At 36.9% G+C, this 17,571-nt stretch overlaps 1 protein-coding gene across 1 annotated transcript; it reads left to right on the forward strand.

The window, feature by feature from the left end:
• The first annotated feature begins 14,691 nt into the window (after nucleotides 1-14,691).
• On the forward strand, nucleotides 14,692-17,276 carry LOC117235927 (elongator complex protein 3). The gene is made up of 9 exons (XM_033498417.1): nucleotides 14,692-14,870; nucleotides 15,018-15,259; nucleotides 15,380-15,583; nucleotides 15,655-15,908; nucleotides 15,986-16,175; nucleotides 16,251-16,468; nucleotides 16,558-16,818; nucleotides 16,890-17,071; nucleotides 17,163-17,276. Exons 1-9 carry the CDS (start codon nucleotides 14,852-14,854, stop codon nucleotides 17,246-17,248), a joined length of 1,656 nt encoding a protein of 551 aa, XP_033354308.1. The 5' UTR covers nucleotides 14,692-14,851; the 3' UTR covers nucleotides 17,249-17,276.
• Nucleotides 17,277-17,571: the final 295 nt, after the last annotated feature.

The raw sequence follows: 17,571 nt of genomic DNA on the forward strand, positions 1-17,571 counted from the left end.
ATACCCGACGTATGAATATATGTACGATTTAATAAGAAGAAGGTTCGTAAAATGGTTAGGCTGTCTATGGGAGATTCGGGACTCTAAGTCGATCTTAGAACGTTTGTTGGTCTCTGACGTAATCTATGTGATGTTTCTCGAGGAGCTCGACACGTTATGGGGATCTAAATGAAACATTTAACGCGCGGTATAATAAATTCATTAGGTCTACCTTGTGTATATAGAAACATATATATATATATATATATATATACACATATATATATATATTTAGAAAAATCCTATATATATTATAATAATTATTCTTATCATTATTATTATTATTAATATTATTTTTATTATAACAATTTTAATAATTAATATTATTTTTTATTATTATTCTAATTATTATTATCATTATGTATATGTAAAAACCGCGGACTGAACGAGGAGGCACGCGACGTTTTTATTTTCCCTTTCTTTTTTATTCATTCTTGTACATTCTTGCACCGACAGATCGAACGGGGGAAAAAAACGGGAAACGATACGATGAGTAAGAATATCATAACACACACGGGCGAATACTAAGCGAACCACAAGTATGTTTCTATTCAGAGACTTTTTTACCAAACGATCCAGTTGCGTTACTTGCAAAAGTTCGAGCATATTCGAATAGGAAAAAAAGAATTTTAACTACATAGCACACAGGGAGGAAAAACGCGATCAGACGAGATCAATTATCCTTTTCTTTTTCCTCCCCGCAAGAGTGAGAAACCGTACAGCTCACCGTACAAAACCTTCGAATAAGCTTATGTATACACACACATACATATACATGTATGCACTAGACATACATATACGTACAGAAGTCACGGAGAGCCAGTGTTTGTTATTAGTAAGTAATTAAATAGATTAGGTTGGCTGACGTGGATCGGTCAGGATCGATCAAGAGGAACGCTGTGTGTCTTTTAGTCAGCCAAAACGAGTTACGTTTCGATTCTGTGCGACGAACCGGACGACTCGCCGGATATTTATACCGTGGACCGGTCCACGTAATCGTCCGCAGCTTTCCCGCGATGTTAACAAACAAAATTAGGACGAATTAGAACGAATTTTGGGGAACCATCGCGCGTCCACGATCTCTATTGCATATCCTCGTTCGGTCAGGCTACCGTTAATCCCCTTTCGGTTCTCTTCAGAAGCCAATTTTTCGAAAAATATATATAAAAAGGATATATGATACAAAATTATACTATATGAAAAGCAACGAGAAAGAAAATACCCCTCGCGTAGGCAGCCAAAACTCCATGGTTATCTAATAAATGTATAGAGTTTGAAGCTTGGATATTTAAAAGTTTTACATAAATTTTAGAAATATTCAAAGGGAGGAGATCCTTGTTATAATCGTCCCGGAAGAATATCTTCGTTAGGAAGTGAAAATTGGTAAGAGAAATATAGAAATGGATAGCTGGTTGCCTACGTTAGGGTTAAACGAGCCGCTTATTTGCCACTTTTAAATCAGTTAACTGCACGAGACGTAAAACGAGGAAAATTAACACGTTCCATACGGGAGGATCTCTACGAGTCCTATCTTCTGTGACGAAAACAATTCGTTTTACTTGCTCCTAGAGAAAAAAAGATGAACACGCATTAAGTCGTTTAAAAATAGAAAAAGAAATAAAGAAGAATGACGTCGATACGTATACCGACGTCGTCACCGTATAACTTCCTCTTCCTCGACGTATGTATCGACTTCGCATTGAACGTGTGTTGATCAAGTTATATAAGATAAGCGTCGATCAAGTGTTTCGACGCTAACATTTCAGAAATATGGAAAAGTGGAGGTAACCACTTTGGCCTGTAAACGGCTCAAATACAGGTGAACCAGTGGGAAGAAATCGAAACGAAGAGGGGAACAGGTGCCGACCGAACGATCCTCGACTTTCAAGGCCGCGCGACGGGATTCGTCCGGTGCACGCACAACGCAATATCCACCAAGTGTTCAAAGTTGGTTCGGTGTGGAACGAAGAGAGGGTGGGTGGAGAGACGTTAGGACGAGGAGAACGAGTTGCTTCCCAATAAAAGTAGGATTTAAGGGGAATCGGTCCAGAGTTGAGATTAGGTACGCTGTATCGGAACAAACAACACGAAGTGACAGAGACGTTTAAACAAAGATTTGGCTGTGTCAATGTCTCTAACGATTTTTTATTCGTTCGTAACGCTTTCTTTTTTCTACTTGAACGATTTCTAAACAAAGAAAGAGGGACGCAATGGAAGAGTGAAAGGGAGGGAGAGAATGTGGAAGGAAAAGTCGACGAGAAAGCCGGAGAGAAAGAGAGAGTGCAGGCGAGAGAAGAGAATAAGAAGAGCGCACACCGGTTAGGAAAAGAGAGAAGAACACCACGTTCGAAAGTCGTTGGCCGTCGTCGTTCGTCGAACGACTCGCTCGTTTTTTGCGCTACCGAAGTTCGGTTTTCTTCTTTCCTGAGGCCTCGTTTATCGTTGCCACCGTTCGTCGGCTTCAAAAGAGACATTTTCATGTTAAGTCTCTACTGTTACCTCGGCGATGAGGTTGTGCAGCTTCGTGCACGTAAGATATTAATCACTGCCAAGGGAGAAGAGAAAATTGCGATTACTTGGAGAATTTGACGTTTTTTGTGGAATATCGAGGTTGAAATTGTTCGAATTGTGTCAATGTGTTCGATGAGAAATGAGATAAAATGTAATGTAAATGGAGAATGGTACAATGGGTTTCGATATGGAAGCCCGGTAGGATAAATCCATACTAGAAATTATTGGAAAACTGTATTTAACGATTGTTAGAAATTGTATGTGCGATTTGCACATAAAGTATCACTGCCAGAAAGACTAAGATCGTTTATTAAGAAATTCAGCTTTTAGAACCTTGTAGAATTTTTAAACGAAACTCGTTTTAACGGCTGCGTAGAAGTTGTTCGACGCGAGCGGAGAAGTTCGACATCGTTGAATTTTAATTTCATATCGTGTCAATATCTTTTTTAAGGAACTAGAAGGCGCGTGATATCTTGCAATCGCAAGACGGAAATTGAAAAATTATATTTGCCTCTACTTAGCAGATACAATCTGCTGTAACTTTATAACGAAACGTTTCTCTTTTTCTATTTTTGTGTTACATTTATATAATACATCGTATCTAAATCTACGCCGTTAAAGCTTCAAACGAAGCTGCTTCATTCGATGGAAGAAATACCACTTTACCTGCAACCGATGATACAATACAATACAAAAATTCCACGCAAAAATTATAAAAGAAAATTTACAATCTACGCGAAACTTCTCCGTTCACAGCGAACGATATTTATTTAGGTATAGCGCAATGTCTGTCAAAGCATAAAATAAAACATAAAAAGATAGAAGGCTTTTTTAAAAGACATGTTGACACAGTTCAACCGCGAGAAAATCGATTAAACGATCGTCGGATAAAATGAAGACAAACGATCGGAACCGTAGGAAGGAAGAAAACTAACGGAGGAAAAAGCAATCGTCGATGCTTGAGGAGAAATCGACGCAAGTAGCGATAGCAAGAAAAACACTTTTCCCGCCGTTCGTTGCATTTTTCCTCGCCGCGAATCGTCCTCGACTTTTTCTGCCATTGTGCCAGCGAGTAAACGGAACACGCGTTTTCTCTTACGGTTCGAGAAAGAAAAACCTTTTCTTCGAAGAAGTTTTCCCTTCTCACTCGTTCAAGAGTACTTCCATCTGTTCTATTTTACCGTTGTTCGATGGACGAACGGGACGACAACATCGTACGGTATTGCTTTCTCTACTTGTAAAACGACTCTTTCGTAGACGGGTTATTCTAGGACATGCATTGCTGACTATACACTGCAGGCCATAAGTATTAGAACACAGACTCGTGACATTTATTGAAAAACTCGAGTAAATTTTACTTTACTAACAAGCGTTTCGCATTCTAAGGTACGTATGACGCGAACGAAGCAACAGATTCGCGAACAATTAGAAATAATTAGAAGACGAAAGAGGCGAAGAACATTCAAATACCATCGGGTGTCCTAACGCTTATGGTCGGCTGTGTAAGTATTAGGACACCTACTCGTTACTCGTTATTGCTCATTTCTTAACCAGAATTTACAATCAGACAGCTTTTGTAATCGTTAAACCGTGGATGTTCGTGCATTTGTGAGAAATTTAAATGTGCAACAGCGTACAGAATGTACGTAATACAGGCGAAAATATAGAAAATATCGAAAGCGAAATACTCTTTATAATATTTCAAGGAGGAGACAAGATTCTCTATTTGAAATCCACTTGTTTAATTGTGTCGATAGAAAGAGAAAATCGCACGAACATCCGCGATCTAACAAGCGTGAAACTAAAAGCAAATACAGACAAATTAATTACAGCCAGTACAATTTCTAGGCCTTGTAACGTAAACACAATGCAATTGATTTTTAAGAGAAATTATGAGAACATAATTAAAAATAGGACGTCTATAAATAGAGAAATTATTGTATCCAAAAGATTGTTAATCCGAGTAACGAGTTAACTCATCCTACCTCCTGGTTAAAGGGTTAAAGATCTCCAACAAATTTTACTTTATTTAATATTTTATATTATAAGGCATATATGATGCGAATTAAATAAAAAATAAAAGCAGTAAAAAGCACTCGATTTGCACTGAGTATGAGCAAGTGTGGTAATACTTGTGGCTGACGGAACCTATACAGAAAAAAGGAACATCACTGGCCGGATCGTTTTGGAATTAAAAGATCGTCTTTTCAAAATTTTGATACTCGTATTGTATTATATACACTATACACAGCGTCCCGACATTTGTATACGTTTACAAATTACCCTTTTTGCGGAGGAAAGAACGTCGAACCTCGACGATCGACGTAGATGTTGGATCCTAAGAAGCATATAAAATAACAGAGAAAAAATAGAGGGAAGATAAAGAATGAAACACCGTGAATCATCAAGAGTTTTACGATTTCAAACTCGCCCAAGAACTCTGGAATTTCTATGAATAATAAAACTGCCATTCTTTGATAATCACATTCCTGCGAAGCGGATTGCGAATTTTTATGCATTTATATGAAATTTGAAGATGCTAAAGATATTAAGGTAATACGCAAGAACGTGTAACATATTCAAAGTATAGTACTCGTAACGATATTTTGTGGCAAAAACAATTTTCTACTTAGATTTCATTTATTCGATCATAACCATGAAAACATGAATTTATTTGAATAGAAAGATATTTGTAAATTAATCTACATGATTTTAAGGCATAAAAATGCGCATTTTATCGACCACATTTATCCACCTGAATCAATGCAAATCCGGAGAGGAAACGTGAATTTTCTAATCGATCGGTAACAGCGTTCGAATCTCGCGAATACCGATCATCGATCGTCGAGTTCGATGGAAAACAGTATAATTCTCGTATCGTACAACGTTAGGCAGACAGCGATCGCGCGTAATCCGTAGTTCGAACGAAACACTCGCGGTCCTCGAGTTGATCAGTTCGAGGAAGCTACACACGCTTTTTGCACTAAAACTACAATAAGACTGAGAAAACGTTTTTTATACATGTTGACGTGAGTCACGAACCACGACACCGTCTACGAGGGACTTTCTCGTAATTCAGAATCTTCGTGCGTTGCACCCTTGCGGTCTGTACGACCGAAATATCGATGAACCAGCCGTACCGTGATCTCTTCATGGAGCTTACGATGGAATTAATACAGCCAAATCCTCTGCGGACGATGTTTTTCACGTTTCTTCTAGCTCTGGCTTCTTCTTCGCAAACACGAGTCGATGGAACATGTAATCGAGCGATGAGAATGGAACATAGCAGACGTGAAGATGAGAATTCGAAAGGGGATGTTTAAATTAGACTTTCGGTTTTTCATGGTTTGTGCGAGATTAGTTTGATTATCGAGGCTATTTGCTGATTTATTACTGCCAGATCTTAGGAGTTAATATAATTATAGAAAGTGAATGTAGGAGAATGGAAGATAACAAATCTATAGTGCTGGAATTTCCTAAGTTTCCTATGATATAATATTGCAAGACGCTAAAGTGATTTAGATGAAAGTTTAAGGTATTAAATTCACTGTATCTTCGCTTTTAGTCGAATCAGGAATATAGATGATCGCGTATGTATCAAGACACCTTTTGCTTCATCTTTTGCATCATTTTTTATTCGTGTCTTTTAGCCGTTAAAAACATTTCTCGAGTTAAAGACTGGTATAAAAGAACCGTTATTAATATGGATGATTTCGTTGCTTAATATTTCAATTTTATTCAAATGACTTGCTTGAAACGTTAAAGTCCCTTCGTTCGTCGAAACGAAAGAGATCGAAGAATATGGAAATGTAGAAACCATAACAAGTTTAAGTATAAATACCTATTGCCTAATTTATACAGTCGTCTTCTCTCGAGAGCAAGTTCACTTTTCTATTCGTCTAATAAATCAGCGCTAGAATTTTTGCGAATTTGCGAAATTAAAACAAGCACCAGATGTAACAGAATATTCGAGCAAAACGGTGAGGATAGACAAAGGTGATCTTGATTAAATATAAATGTTAATGTAACTGTCTCTCGTAAAACTAAATTAATCCCCTTACTTCCCAACTGATAAATCGGTAGCGGAAAGAACTAAAAATCCACAGAAATAAAATAAAATAAAATAAAAGAAAAAAAAAAAAGTATTCAAGCAAAATGAAGGGAGTAGACAGCAAAAATGGCCTCGAGCAAACGAGTGAATCCGCACAGACTGTATCTTCCCCTTCTCTACGCGTCTCACGGGAGGGACCCTGCCTTCCCGGGGTGAGAATAGGAATGTTGAGGGCGACGAGACGTGATATAACGCGTGAATGTTTCGCTTTACAAAAATAGTGCCTTTTTTACAAAGACTCTGTTGTTTGTGCCAAGTCGAGTTCAAGGAATGCGAATGCGTACACTCTCACATATAAACGTATGACACGCGTAGAGACATACATAAAGACACATTTTACACACACATACACATACACACACACACGTAGGCGAATATCTGCGAGACTTACGAGAGAGGGAAGCGACCCAGGGGGAAGATGTAGATTTAGAAAGAACGAAAGGAAGAGGAGGAAACGTGGAGGCGGGGGTGGGGGGGGGGGGCGTTGAGTTAAAAAAATAAGAAGATGAAGAGACTGACGAGTCGAGGGTGGAGAACGGCAAGGACGAAAGATTGAAAAGCGTAGCGTTTGGTCGTCTGGGATTTCTGAAAAGATGTCGACGAAGATTCGATGAGAATACTTCTTTTACGAAAATATTAAGCTCGGAAACTTGATATTCTCTAGATTCTTTAAATCTGCTGCGATTCTTGGATTTCTATATTTCGATATTACTCTCATTTTGGATGACAAATCCAGAATGTTAAAAGATTGTTCAGAATGTTGTACGAAGAGGATTTTAAAAAGTTTTAAACGAATAAACGTGCGGAATTTAATGACGTATACGTTCCGAAACACTCAATATAGCATATTCGGAATATTATCGAAATTGTCCCGATGAAAGTTTCGATAATGAGTCGTTGTTTCGATCCCCTGTCTCGATGCACCGATCTCTGATCGGAAACATCCTCGTTGCTCGCGCACGACGATCTCGAAGAAGAAAGAAATAAGTATAGAATAGAACAAAGAATAGGAAATCGGAGGAAGAACAGAGACTAGAAAGAAACTGAAAATGAGCAGGTTTGCTAGAAAACGTAGAAATATCGAGCATCATCTTATACATGCGCACATACGGTATGCCAGTAACAGCAGCAACAAAAGGAAATAGGAATAAAACGCACGTACGAACACGCACGAACATAGTACACGGCCACGATGATATTGAAACACAGAGAATGAGAACGGAAGAGGGTGCGTTTCTTTCTGGGGAACGGAGGTCGAACAATTTACGTGTGAAAGTGTGACAGCGAGAGCGAGATTGTTATATGTGTGTGTATGAGACAGAGAAGAAGAGCACCGCGGGACTAACATAAAGGAAAAGAAGAAAAAAAAAATGCAAATGCCAAAAAGTGTTCCACTAATTAATGCCGCCGTGGATCCCCAAATTAGTACCTATTATAAAGAAAAAAGAAAGGAAAGAAAATCGAATGAAATTGCGAGTAATAATCGAGTACATATGTAGAATGTGTGCTAAAGAAAATGAAGGAAAAGAAAAAAAATATGACGAAAGGAAAAGAAGTTAATATATTAACTTTAGTTACGGTTATATATATATACGCATATTATATTCGTGTATATATATATATATATATATATAAGTGTGTGTATATACATGTGTGTGTATGTGTGTGTGTGTATGTATGTATGTATGTACGTACGCGATATACACACGAGCGAATGAAGAGCACACGGACACGCGCTGTACTGATCAATCGTTCGCACAACGATTGTCATAAATTATAATACACATACATCATACGTACACGTGTCATATATATATATACATATTATACACGTACACATAGGTACACACACACACAGAAATTCTGTTTTATCGTCATCCCTCCAGTCTATCAATCTTCGCACATGAAAAGATATTTCGAGACTGCGTATTGTACATACCATAAATATCGTACAAGATATACATACATATACATAATTATATATGTATATTAAGACGGATGATAAATACACTTAGCACTAACACGATTACCCTATATCATTAATATGATTATTATTACATGAGATGATATTAATTAACTGATAGTATTATACCTGTTGTCCCGATCAAAGGACAGACGCGGTTTTTCATGGTAGATTTACCTATTTCCCCTATCCCAATCCTCCTCCCTCCTCCTTCCGCGCCGACAATTTTAGGAGGAAATTGAAAATCGTTATACATATATACATATATATAATATACATATATATGGAGAGAGAGAGAGAGAGAGAGAGAGAGAGAGAAAGCGTTATCACACTTTGATTTTACCGATAATCGTTAAATAATCGTCATTGATATAAACGATAAGGATTATTATTATTAATTATTAATATTATTATTATTATGATTATTATATTATATCAAATTGTATTATTATTATTAATATTATTATCGTCAGCATCGCCGTTATCAGGGCCGTTCCGTCGGCCCTCCATCGTTCATCGTCGCGAGATCATCGTCATCCTCATCGTTTCAACCTGAACGCCGGTTTCTTCCGATTTCTTATCTCTTTTGCTCGCCATTTTTTCTTTCTCTTCTTCGCGAATTCGTCGAGTTTCATTCGAGAACTTTCTCCTTCCATTTTTGTTTTTCAATTCTTTCTTCTAATAATGTAAACTCCCATAATTTGGTCATGGAAATTCGCTCCCTTCTTCCTTCGAACCCGCTTCTTCGTCGCAGGCCCGATTCCTTCTCGTTGCCGAAGAATGATCTCAATTGAAGAAAGGAAGATTCGAAGACAGGAGATCGTATCGTCCCGTGAACGGTAGCCGATTTATTCGAACGATCGCTACGTTCGGGGCGAGCTGTCTTTGTTTCGCGCCTTTTGACGATGGCGTCCGCGCGCGGCGCGCCATTTAGACACGTATAACGATTCCTTCCACCTGTTTTTCATTTTTCTAGAAACGTTCTAAGAGTCGTGGCTGTTCGTGGAAGGAACCGTTGCACGATTATCATCTTGCACTTCGGGAAGAAGGGGTAATATCAACATTTCCTTTCGATTTAAATATCTCTTCTTCTCCAGCAACGATGATTCCAATGCGCGGCACGCGTGGCGTTATCTTCGATAAAAATGTGATTCCCCGACTTTACGAGCGTCTCCTGCAAATTAGACTGATTTAAAAAAATGAAATAAAATTCGGGGAATCGATGAAGAAGAAAAGTGTTCTTTGAACATAATGTTTGAAGCGGCTTGTAGGATTTTGCGAGAGTTTAAGAATAGTGGAATCTTTTATGTAGATCGAGGATCTCGGTGCCAGAGATGCGTGAGAAGAAGAAGCACCGAATCCTGTTATCGATGTTATCGTCCTTTATTGTCCCCCTTTTCCCGTTACTTTGAGGCGTGCGTGTGCATGTGTGCTCGGTGAGAGTAATGCGCGTGCGAGCGTAGGCGATCTCGAATGGAGTTGAATCGAATAATCAGCTTCGATATCGACGACTAGCCATTGAATTTCTTTCTGTTTCCTGTCTCTTTCCTAGGTAAATCGAGTAATTACTGTTCAGATGATATTTTGACGTTGCATATCGCAGAAAAATAGTGTTGCAGGCCATCCATGTCTTTAGAGCTGCACTTGTGACAATTGGTTAATATTATTTGACATAATTTTTAACGAACCCTTCTTCGAAGCTCATAGATATATATGAAGGGTTTCTCGATTTATTTAACCTGTAAATAAAGTTAGGTTTAATCCAATGAATGAGTTGTACGGTATATTATACAGTCGATTTTGTATCAAATTAAGAACTTTTATGAATGTAAAGAAATGTAAAAGTTATAGAAAATACTTTCCTTCAGTTATTACTGAAACACTGCTTATTTAATGTTATTTCGTTTTAATCACTTTTGTAATACCACATTCGAAAAAATCGAATCTGACGACGAAGTTGAAATTGAATGTTCGATTCGACGACCAAAGGGCGAGCCGAGTAATGCGAAACGCTCGCACGTGTCCCAAAAGAAACTTATAGCGAACTTGGCCCTTGAATGTTACCGATGTTCTTCGAGCACAGTGAATTCACAAGCGAAAACTGTGCGGCTTCGAACTCTGAAACGTTCGTACGCTTTCTTGAATTTGAAATTACGATAAAGTAGACACAAATTGATCATGATATAAATCTCGTACAAATTCAAGGACGCGAACGGCCTTCTGCTCAAAGCAAGTGTTACCATTCTGCCGAGCACAATTTGATCTTGTATAAATAATTATTAATAAAATTAAGAAGATGCCAATAAATTACTGTATAGTTACAAAAATAAGTAATTGTATAGCTACTCTTAATTTACTTATCGTCTGTATATTTCGAACGATCGTTGTCAATTCGTCTCTTCGGATCCAATATGGCGGACCAACTATGGCAGTCGTTCTAATAAAAGGAAGAAAAAAAAGTCAAGCGAAAAAAGCGTTTCGATAGTGAAATTTTATGAAGGATTTGTTAAAGATAGTGTGTCTGTATTTTCAAAGCTATTCGTTGGTTATTGCATAATAATCTACAAGCTCAGATTGTGCGCGGCCATCATAACATTTATTAGTGACTAAAAAACGCGCTGTTGCATACTCGAAATGTTCGCTTCGTAATTTATTGTAACCGTTAAAGAAGGGGAGAAAACGAAAAAAAGATAGCGAGAGATTGTCGAAAAAGCTGTTTATCGAGAGAGAGAAAAAAGAAAAAGATTTATTATAACGTAGTTCTTCCTCGAACTGATGTTGAGAAATGTGAAAAAAATAAAAGAATTAAATTATCGACATCGTGTGCCGGATCAAAAGAATATGGACGGGGATGTAAATAGATGGCGTCGCTGGCTGTGCTGTGCAAATTGTTGAATAGCGATGTGATACACACACATATATATATACATATATATGTATAAATACATGATACATATGTATACATATATATTTACATATACACTAATTTGCGGACACGGTATTACCTCCAAAAAAAAGATTGTAGAACTGCAAAAGCTGCTATTGCAATAGAAACATAATTCGATGGCAGATCCACGTTATCGAACGCCATTTATTCAAGTAAAGAACGAATAAACGATTGAACGACTCTTCGGCGTTTTAACTTTGCGATAGGATCAATGTGAAACAACATTCGAAACGTGTGCTTGTATCGATATTACGTTATCGGATAATGGATCGAACTATCGATGTTGCTCTTACACTCGAAGCCAACTTCAATCGAAAACAGATGAGTGTAACGAAGACAATGGCGACTTTTGCAATGACACATGTTCATACCGTATACATGCAAGCCATGGTCGTGCGAACTGTATTCGATCAAATACGACATATTCATCGTCTTCGTTCTTGTGCTCTTCGTTCACGTCGTGTTCGTTTCATTTTCATGCACTGTCAGCCATGCGAGGGAACGCTTGGGGACATTTGACATTTGATTCGCAATTTATAGCCACCATGGAAAATACGAGAAAAGAAAAGGTGCATAAAAGGACACGTGAACTGAGTGGCGCAATTCTTCGATAAATTCGCTTTTGAATAAAGTAGATAGCACCATAGATCTAAGAAGTGTTAACCGCAGATGCCGTGTTGAGAAAATGAGCCTCGTTGTAAAAGAAATAGGGATGAGTAACGGGATTTCTCTTTCCTTCCCTATCTATTAAAAAAAAATATCTGTTAGAAAGAGAAAGGGAGGCAACGTTAAATATCTTTATCTCTCTTTCAACGAGGACCGCACTCTTCATAAGACACCCACGGTCTATACTTCTTACATATGTCCATGGATAGGATACGTGTAAGTGAAACCACGTTCCAATTCGAGCGGAGACCACGCATTTCGATTTCGATATATCGTCTCGATTCAACAAATCGGACGCTGTCCCCCCGTGTTCACGTCGAAATAGCGCGTCGCGAATCGCGCTGGAATTGGAACGAATAATCGGAAACGATCTTTGTGGCGGAGCGTGTGATTGTTGAAGCGGTTCGAGCCTCGAGATATTCGAGAATCGAACTCGCCTTTAATCGGTCAACGTCGAGTCGAGGAGAACGGTTCATTAGTCTCAATTACTAGTTGGAATGTCTCTCGTGGTAAAACAAGAGAGGCGCGCTAAGCTTGAGCTCGTATGTATAGTCGCAAACAATCGACTTTCGATCTATCGCTGTAATCACTGCCATGTCGGCGACGCAGAGTCAGTAAACGATGGCGATTTTGTGTAGAGATACATACTTCGTTGATTTGAACCCACGAAGCGATGCGCGTTTACGATATTGTATTTTATTGTTATTTTTCTGCTTCGCGATGCATTTACTTTTATTCCGAATTAAAATATGAAACACTTGCGAATTTTTCTAGCAATAATTCCTTTTTTTTCTCTTAAATTATTCACTTATTTAAATAAAGTTACTACCACCCAATTCACCCAGTACTTTATTCATTGAGTATTAACATGCTATAATAAAGTGCGATTAAATATTCAAATGAAATTATCGTATTATTTTATGGACCGCATCGTGTGTGGCTTCAGCAACAGAGTGGCGTTTCTTATTAACTGTGTCTCGCAAACATTCTATCGCCGGAACAACATTGTGTGTCCAGTTTGTTAAGAGACTTAAGTCTCTTTGCAATAAGTCTCACTCCTCAAGAAACTTCCGATTGAGCCTTCGAAGTTACTCCATATGAGCTACTTCTTAGGAATATCATTATGGACGTTGTGTCGTGAACGGAGCTCCAATGCTGGTATTAGAGAGTTGCTGGCAACTTACGATTAAAGATGTGACCAAATAGACGATATTCCCTTTCGATTACGTCTTTTGATTCGCGAATTATATTGGAGATTGAGAGGTACCAGTGGAGCGCTGTCCACGAAACTGGTTCATTTGTTTCTTGTCTGTAGCATCACCAATTCATATAATGTGTCAACCTCGAGCGATTCTGGAGCAGCGATTTTCAACATTTTCATCTCATAGAACACATAAATTGATTATTAAAATTCTGCAGCATGACAGAAAATATATTATGTTTTAGCTGTTGTCATTCTTTTATTTGACAATCTAAGAAAAAAGAGGCCAATGCTCTTAATTAAATAATTAGATACTGCATCTTTCAAAAAATTTTACGGCACATGGTTGAAAATCGCTGTTGTAGATCCTAGAGCATAAGAAGTGCGGTGATCGGAGATTTTGGTCACTCGATGTTCACAAGCGGAACTCGGTCACTGCTGCGCAATACGCATGCGCAGTCGTCGATGGCGGGCAACAACATCGGTTCGATGCGATGGGTCGAATCTAACCTTTCGATCTTCTCTGGTTTCGTTTAATTTCTTACGATATCATATAATTATTAAACGATAATGATTCTTATGTAAGAGCTACTACGCATAAGGGTGTTATATGTTACGTTTCTCGAATTTTGTATGGGCCATACGAAACTTTGTTCCTTAGAACATTGTTGAGTGAAAAAGATATCTTTCGCACTGCATTCCTAATGCACATTGCGTGCTGGAATTTGGTGCATTTATCATAATTGTGCAGGCATTATTACGATTGTGTTATAAAATAACAAACAGGAAAATGAAAGTGGAAGAAATAAAAAGAGGCGCATGTGCATTTATAAAAGCGAAAGAAATTCAGGGAGAGGTATGAGATAACACGCGTGATTGTACATGTGTGTATGAAAGAGGAAGAGAAAGCATTTGCAAACGATCATGTTTATTCTTCACCAACTGTACGCAATATGAAATTGAGTATACAAAGCAGAGCAGCGAGAACCATTTGTCCTAGTCCTAGTATTCAAACTCATCACCATAATTTATAACCGATTTCAATTTAAATCTAATAAAATGATGTTATAATACCAAACATGTCTTTTTTAGTATCTTTCTATACCCGAAATATAAAGAAACTTAAATTCATCATAACGATTAATTGACAATAATATGGGTTTGAAACCAAGATTAATTTTAGTACTTTCCTTACAGAGCCCTCTGGTGGGGATATAGATCACTGCATACATGAACTTATTGACTGAGTTCTCATGTCCTCAGTTACGTTTCAATCGCCGAAAAGGGTATGTGATATCAAATATAATCTTGAAATCTAACCTTATTTAACAATAACAAATGTTTGTATTTTATAAAAAAAAGTAATAATTACATTATTAGTGATCTTGGAAGATTTTCTTTACAATTATCACAATGGTAAAGAAAAGAAGAGGTAAATATTATTATTGCACAAAAATATATATGAGTATATGATTATATGATTATATGATAAATATATGATTATCTATTTTGCAATACTATTTATAGAAGGAATAGTTTTACTATTTTATTAAATATGTGTATGTGTATTTAATTTTAGAATTTGAACAGAGTAAAGAAGAACGTATGGTTATAACTATTGGAGAAATTATACAAGAATTATTGAAAGCGCATGATGAAAACAGAGATGTTGATCTAAATAAATTAAAAACTCGAATTGCTTCTAAATATGGCTTGGATAGCTCACCGAGATTAGTTGATATTATAGCAGCTGTACCTGTTGATGCACGAAATATATTAGTACCAAAATTAAAAGCAAAACCTATTAGGACTGCCAGTGGAGTTAGTATTTAATTTATTACTGTATTATAATTGCAGTGTAAAATCTTTAATAGAAATTCAACAACATTCTCTTCAAATTGTTGTAAAAAATATATTCTGTGAATAATTTGGTCGTTACAGATAGCTGTTGTGGCTGTAATGTGTAAACCTCACAGGTGTCCTCATATCAACATGACAGGGAATATTTGTGTGTATTGTCCTGGTGGACCTGACTCTGATTTTGAGTATTCCACACAGTCTTATACTGGTTATGAACCTACATCAATGAGAGCTATTCGAGCCAGGTATAATCCATTTCTACAAACCAGGCATCGCGTGGAGCAGGTGAAGTTAGGAATTTATTAACTACTTTTATATGAGAAACATTAAATAATAATCATAAAATACTGTTGCAGCTGAAGCAATTGGGACACAGTGTAGATAAAATTGAATTTATTGTTATGGGTGGTACTTTCATGTCTCTGCCAGAAGATTACAGAGATTTCTTTATTCGAAACTTACATGATGCTTTATCTGGTCATGTAAGCAGTAATGTTAGCGAGGCGGTTAAATTTTCTGAACGAAGTCGTACAAAGTGTATTGGTATTACTATAGAAACGCGTCCTGATTATTGCCTTAAAAAACATCTTTCCGACATGTTACTTTATGGGTACATGTATTATAATAATTTACATGAATAAATATTTTTTAATTTCCTTAGACTCATATTTCGAACAAATTTAACAGGTGTACTCGGTTAGAGATTGGAGTTCAATCTGTATATGAGGACGTAGCACGAGATACTAACAGAGGACACACAGTTCGTGCAGTGTGCGAGAGTTTTCAACTATCGAAGGATGCTGGTTTCAAAGTAATAGCACATATGATGCCAGATTTACCAAATGTCGATATTGAAAGGGATGTTAACCAATTCATTGTGAGTTATAACTGTATTCCTAAAACATTCCTTATTCACTTTTTTTATCTATCAAAGAAATTGTGTATATTTTAGGAATTCTTTGAAAACCCTGCTTTCAGAGCAGATGGTCTAAAAATTTATCCAACATTAGTTATACGTGGTACAGGCTTATATGAGTTGTGGAAGACAGGAAGATACAAAAGCTATCCACCGAGCGTTTTAATAGATCTTATAGCTCGAATTTTGGCTCTGATACCACCTTGGACTCGTGTATATCGTGTACAGAGAGATATACCTATGCCTTTGGTCAGGTAATATTATTTATACTACATTACACCTTATTTATTTGGTATATTTTGGTCATTTCTATTTAGATTAAATTTAATTTTGAAATACGCAGTTCGGGCGTGGAACACGGAAATTTACGCGAATTGGCACTGGCAAGAATGAAAGATTTGGGAACTGATTGCCGCGATGTTAGAACTCGAGAAGTTGGTATTCAAGAAATCCACCACAAAGTACAGCCTTATGAAGTAGAGCTTATACGTCGTGATTATGTTGCCAATGCCGGGTGGGAAACATTCTTGTCTTATGAAGACCCCACACAGGATATTTTGGTTGGTTTATTAAGGCTAAGAAAATGCTCGGGCGATACGTTTAGGTAAAGTAAAATTACAGAAATTATATATTAGTATCGGAATACGATTATATTAAATCAGATGCGTTTTACAGGCCAGAACTTAAAGACAGGTGCTCAATAGTAAGAGAACTTCATGTGTATGGTAGCGTCGTTCCAGTAAATGCTCGTGATCCTACAAAATTTCAACATCAAGGATTTGGAATGTTATTAATGGAAGAAGCTGAGCGGATAGCGAGGGAGGAACATGGATCTCATAAACTTGCTGTCATATCAGGTATAGATCTTACATATCATAATCTTAACAATAAATATTATAAGTATTATTATAAATCTGTTATTATTATGATGCATATAATTCTATTCAGGTGTCGGGACAAGAAATTATTATCGAAAAATGGGATACGAACTCGATGGGCCATATATGTCAAAGATGCTTATAGCTTGCAAATAAATACTATTTTCTTCATAATAAAAAAGAAGAAAAAACAACAAACATAATATTTTCTCTTTTATTATAAATCTTTATTAGAAAACTTTAGAACAACCGATTATCGATCAAACATTAAATTTATGATCTTAACAGTACACTGATTCACAAAAGTATTTGAATACTTTCTACAGAAACTTTGTATGAGTATATTATGTGCATTAACCGACATTTTTTTTTTTTAATTTCGTTAGCACTGTAATGAGACAAATATCGTTATTATAGTAGCAAAATTTGAAATCAATTCGAAAATGCATATAGAAGTTACAAGACATTTATTGCAAATA

This window comes from Bombus vosnesenskii, unplaced genomic scaffold, assembly GCF_011952255.1.
Source record: "Bombus vosnesenskii isolate JDL3184/JDL3185 unplaced genomic scaffold, Bvos_JDL3184-5_v1.1 scf7180000013334, whole genome shotgun sequence".
NCBI classification, from domain to species: Eukaryota; Metazoa; Arthropoda; class Insecta; order Hymenoptera; family Apidae; genus Bombus; species Bombus vosnesenskii.